Source organism: Sinocyclocheilus rhinocerous, unplaced genomic scaffold, assembly GCF_001515625.1.
Source record: "Sinocyclocheilus rhinocerous isolate Xijiao unplaced genomic scaffold, SAMN03320098_v1.1 scaffold136, whole genome shotgun sequence".
NCBI classification, from domain to species: Eukaryota; Metazoa; Chordata; class Actinopteri; order Cypriniformes; family Cyprinidae; genus Sinocyclocheilus; species Sinocyclocheilus rhinocerous.
Window position 1 is genome coordinate 173,041 of NW_015633176.1, and position 5,950 is coordinate 178,990.

General features: G+C 37.3%; 2 protein-coding genes across 2 annotated transcripts in view; both read right to left on the reverse strand.

Moving 5' to 3' along the window:
- Positions 1-5,950, reverse strand: part of LOC107743351 (gastrula zinc finger protein XlCGF57.1-like) — a 73,138-nt gene that overhangs the window by 45,037 nt on the left and 22,151 nt on the right. The window lies entirely within an intron of this gene.
- Positions 2,172-4,468, reverse strand: LOC107743354 (uncharacterized). Its single transcript, XM_016556535.1, has 2 exons — positions 3,668-4,468; positions 2,172-2,340 (listed from the first exon to the last, which is right to left on the reverse strand). The coding sequence occupies exons 1-2, from the start codon at positions 4,148-4,150 to the stop codon at positions 2,176-2,178; spliced, it is 648 nt and encodes a 215-aa protein (XP_016412021.1). The 5' UTR covers positions 4,151-4,468; the 3' UTR covers positions 2,172-2,175.

Consider the following 5,950-nt stretch of genomic DNA (forward strand, 5'->3'; position numbering starts at 1 on the left):
GTTTTAACAATGTCCTTACTACCTTTCTGGGCCTGGGTTTTTCAGTTGTGTTGCTGTCTATGCAGGGTCAGAAAGCTCTCGGATTTCATCAAAAATATCTTAATTTGTCTTCTGAAGAGGAACGAAGGCAGCTTGTGGTTGATCTCTTAACAGACTCAGGGCTCCATATCATCGAACCTTCAACAAGGATGTTGTCCTACGGAAGAGTCCAGCTGATGATGCAATCATGAAACAGCGGACCAAACACTTGCATGAAATTAGACATTAATTAAGTGCATTTGAATTTGATTTAAAAAAAAAAAAATGGGCCAATACAAAAAATCAAAGATGGCTTCAAAGAAAAATTTCCACCAGATGTAAGGTATGAGTCCTTGTATGTGCATTCATGCCATGTTGTAATTACCATGATTAAGAGATTCCAAAATTTTAAAAGCATTCATGCCCACGTAGAACTCGTAATTACAGCTTCTAAACTGGGAATTTTCTTAGAGCTCCCACATGTACCATGTGACCACTGAACCACCTGACCACTGCAGATTCATTTAGGCATCGATGGTGTTGCCATAGAAATGCTTAATTAATCCAAGTAGAATGTCACATGTTGTAATCTCAAAATTACGGTCTTCTGCTAAACACAAAAAGGTATTTATAAAAAAAAAAATCCTTCACCACTGTCATTACATGCTGCATGTTGCATACATTATGAATGGAGCCATATCCAATATTGTGTTTTTGTCTTTTTTCTGCTAGGGCTAATCTTATAGGCATGTTATAATTAATTACATTGGGTTACGTATTGAATAGATTTCAGATACATCTTGAATTACTTTCAGTTGCATTTCAAATTGTTACATTTTAAATTATATTTCAAATTAATTATGAAGAACTAATAGTAAATATAAAGTTACAAACATGCCAAAACACTAGCATTTGGACCAATCAGACACAATTGTTCATTGGATTTAACAAATCAATTATTCATTAGATTAACAAATAAACACAGACCCAACACCAGACTCTGTGCCTATATGTCTGTAAACGACCTCCAGGCCCCTGGTTACCATGGCAACCAGGACACCTCAGCCAGACCAGATAAACTTTACGACCTAAAAGTATGTAGAGAGAATCTTCCACCTCTACATACTGCTATAGGAAATTATTTATTTCATTAATTCATAGACCATTTTTTCTATAACCTTCCTATCGTGCATATCCCCAGGTCATTGTGTATGATTATTATGTTCTTTTATATGGTCTTGTGTATTGTATACTGTTTTATGCATGCTTATGATAGATCACTAGTTAATACAATTTCATCTATACCATGTTTGGTCTCTATGAATTCGTCTTCGGATGATCTAATTGAAAGTGTATATTATATGTTTATACCTATGCAACATATTAGAGTTCTAAGAATTTTTAGTAGTTTTTGCATCAACACCCAATCGAATTACATATGCATAATACCATGCTCTAAGACAAAGAGTCGTAAACTTTTCCTCCAAAAGTGCAAGTCACCATTGGCTCTTTGACCCTCGAGAGGTGTGACCTCCACAGAACTTAAAAGGCCTCACTTTAGTGATCCGTCTGGCTTTTAAGTCTCTTCACTCGTCTCTCATCACCTTCCGGTCTGCTGGTTGTTAAGTCCCAGAGCCGACGCAGCCGCGCCTGGCAGACCTCGACACAGCCAGTCTGCAGTTCTGTTAGATTCAGAGAAGATGAGGATGTGAGCGTTATGTGTGTTAGTTCTTAGCTAATAAACTTTTGTGCACAGATTACACGAGTTTCTGATTCTGTCACTGCTTGTGAATAATGTCCCTTTATGATTCTGATCTAGCTACATGCTCTAATGCTTAAAATACAACACAATATTAACTTATTATTTACAGAACTGTTGTGTAAAATCACATTTGCACTCAAACAGCACTCGTGTGTTGCACTCGCTGTTGGTGTGATATTGCATAATGTGATATAAATATGATTTCAATAAACACATACAGGAGCATTTTTGCACCAATATTTTGAATTTTAGGGCATAACTGCATTTATGGACATTTTATTTGTCAACAACATTCGTGTTCCGAAGATGAACGAAGGTCTTAACGGGTTTGGAACGACATGAGGGTGAGTAATTAATGACAGAATTTTCATCAATTATAATTATCATTAAATTATTTATACTTTTCTAAATGTGTTGCTCTTGCCAAGGAATGCTACCTGCCGGTGAGACAAAATAGTTTTTCTTTGCATTTTTGCTGGTACAGTTGCATTGCGGTGTGTTCTATGCTCCACCAGCAGAAAAGCCCCCATCCCATGATTCCTCCAGACTCTATCAACCATGTTGTAATTTAAGACCCTGTACACTTAGCAAGATAGAAAAAGAGCATAATGATTATGATCTATGACATTCAGGAGACTGAAAGGAACAGATCCTTGTCTTCACACACACAACCCACACCATCCACATTTCAACCCGTCATTTCAGCTCCGCCACCGGCACGGTCTTGTCCTCATTACGCATCAGCTCGGAGTCCTCATCCAACCTTTTTGCAGACACTGCAAGATCATAATCACTATGAAAGCCTGGGAATAGCTTACATTGTTACAGTATTTATGTTGAAACTTTTAAGTGAATTTTTTTTGTTGTTCCATTTCTGCACTGTTGCACTTATTTGAATGTACAGTACCAGTCAAAAGTTTAAACACACTTTCCCATTGTCTTGGATGTGTACCTGTGTCCAAACGTTTTGACTGGTACTTATTAAAGGTTGCACGTTGCAGTAAGTAGAAGCACTGTTTGGGAGTTGCATGGTAATGTGCAGGTTTTTACTGAATCTATAGTATTTTTTTTTTTTCAACAAATTTTTGAAACCCAAATTACAAAAGAGGTTGTGTAAATTTTTTCAAAGCCATTACATCGCAAGTGTGCAAGTGTCTTGAGAAGCTGTGAATTGCTTAAATTGTTAACAGTATTTGTTTAGATTTTTCTTACAACATGCATTTACATTTTGGCACTATTGCCTTAGTAAACATATGTGAATATATTTAACTGTTATTAAAGGCTATGTTGACATTGAAGTGTTAAGTAGAAGCACTATTTGGGTTTTGCACAGTAATGTGCAGGTTTTTTACGGTCCAATATACTGTATTTTTTTCAATAAATCTTTGAAACCCAAATTACAAAAACAGTCTGTCTGTACATTTTTGAAAGCCATTACATCACAAGTGTGACAGTGTCTTGTCAATAGATTCAGTTGTTACAGTATTTGTTAACATTTTTGTACAACATGTAAAGTTTCAAGATAAAAAAATAAAAAACAATCCACAAGTCATTAAGGACTCGGGCGTAGAATCAATAACAGGTCAATAACTGAAGCACAGAAATTATGTTTATTGAGATTATAACTTTTAACAACAGAAGACAATGCAGTACACCCATACACAACAAAAAGTATGCATTTCCAGACAAAAACTTAGAATACTTTAATTATCATAAAATTATTTATACTTTTCTAAATGTGTTGCTCTTGCCAAGGAATGCTACCTGCCGGTGAGACAAAATAGTTTTTCGTTGCATTTTTGCTGGTACAGTTGCATTGCGGTGTGTTCTATGCTCCACCAGCAGAAAAGCCCCCATCCCATGATTCCTCCAGACTCTATCAACCATGTTGTGGTCAGCATTCTCCCAGTCTGCAAAGACTGGAGGTGTATATGCCTCTGACCTGCGCTCACAGAGGAAGTTGTGGATGCACAGAGAGGCCATTGTTATCTTCACCACCTTGTCTGGATTCAAGCATATGGTCGACCTGAAAACTCTCAACCTGTTGGCAAGAATGCCCAATGCATTCTCTACCACTCGTCGTGCCCTAGAGAGACGGTAGTTCAGGACTCTTTGACTGTGCTCCATCTGCCTGAATGGATAAGGCTTCATGAGGTCATGCCTTAAGGGATATGTCTCATCACCCACAAACATGTAGGGCATCATTATGTCAGAGCTGGGCAAAGGCTCAGGTGGAGGAAAGTTCAGTAGGCCCTGGTCCATTGCTTTGCGCAAGTCAGAGTGTGCAAACAGTCCAGCATCTGAAACCCTACCTTGGGTACCCACACTTGCATAGATGAACTTGTAGTTCGCATCTACTGCAGCCATCATTATTACAGAGAACCTGCCCTTGTAATTGTGGTAAAGACTGCCACTTTTTTTTGGAGGCTGTATGTGAATGTGCTTGCCATCAAGTGCCCCAAGGCAATGTGGAAACTGCCCTTTCCTTTCAAAGTCCTGGGCTATTGTCCGCCATTCTGTCTCCGTTGATGGTGTCTACAACAATAGGAAGAAAAAAAAAACATCAAAAAATCATCATCAGAATGCCTTTACAAGTCGCAAGTAATACAAAATTGGATAGCCATCCTTTTGTTGCAAACAGCATAGTGCTAAAAACATAAAAATATGTATAAAGATAAACTAGGCATAAAATAACACATAGCATAAAATTAGGTGTAAAAATAAAATATAAAAAAATATAGGCATACAGATAAAAAAAGGATAAAGTAATAAATACAAGTACGTATGTACTGTACATACAAATATAAATAGAATTTAACAATGTCATTGTTTCTAGTCATACTTTATAGTAAAATAATATACACACACATGCACATACATACATACACGTGTATACATATACATATATATATATATATATATATATGAAGAGTTTGGTTCCAAAACGCGATAAACGCCTTTTTTTTTTTTTTGTTTTCGCCAAAATCAGTATTGTATCTGGTCGGTACTGAAAAGTAAATTTTTTATTTCACGCAAAATGCGATATCCGCCGAGTTATTCGCGACAAACGCCAGTCTCCCTTTTCTGCAGAATGCGATATATCCGTCCATAGCATCAGCAGATGCTGTGTCTCATTCCCCTTCTCAAGGAACCATGCTTACATTTGTAACCCAAGACATTTTTGGACTCAAAAAAGTGTTCAGATTTAGCAGTGTAGTCAGTTTAAATTGAACTTGAGTAAGCTACAGATCCCCCAAAATAATACTTCAGAACAGAGGTTAAAGAGCTGGCTGTCTGGTACAGTCTTAACAACCTGGAGCTCAACACGCTCAAAACAGTGGAGATAGTGGACTTCAGGAGAAACCCCCCTGCAATCCCCCCACTCACCATCATGGACAGCACTGTAACGACAGTGGAGTCATTCAGATTCCTGGGCACCACAATCTCTCAGGACCTGAAGTGCAGGGATTAAAGTTCCGTTGCTACGACGGATTTCCGTCAGTTCATAAAGACAGTCACTTGCTTCATTCCTGAATGATTCAGCCGTTCGAACGAATCAATTGAATGAATGATTCAGTGATAAAAGTCAGTGACTTGCCGCCACCTGCTGGCGGATTTAGTTTTATTTTTTAGCGTATAATTTCAGTTATTTAAATCATATTTCTGTATTCAAAATGTTATATTTAAAACCTTAATCTCCACATGAACTTATGAATTTAATTGCACTCATGGCACCTCTGAGCCTCATTAAACGTCTGAAAATGTACCTACAAGCCACTTTTGTGTTCTTCTGTGCCACCTCTGTAGTACAAATTAATTTTTTAATTAGGAGGACAAGCGTTCCTAATTACAAGAAGAAAAACACTGCTCTTAAACTTGGTGTGTGACAGGTATGGCTGAGGAATGGGGTTTGGTCGAAGAAAAATGTTCAGTCAAAAGATTATTTTTTTGTTGCTTTAAACCCTGCAATATAATAAGAAGTAGAATACCAATCATATGAAATTAGTATTACCGTATTGACCCGAATATAAGATGATGTTTTTTTCTTGGAAATACATCTGAAAAAACGCGGTCGTCTTATATTCAGGGTCTAGACTTTGACATGTCAATAATACACCCACAACACTAGGTGGCGCCAAATACGCATAAAACGAGTGTGCCATGAAATAC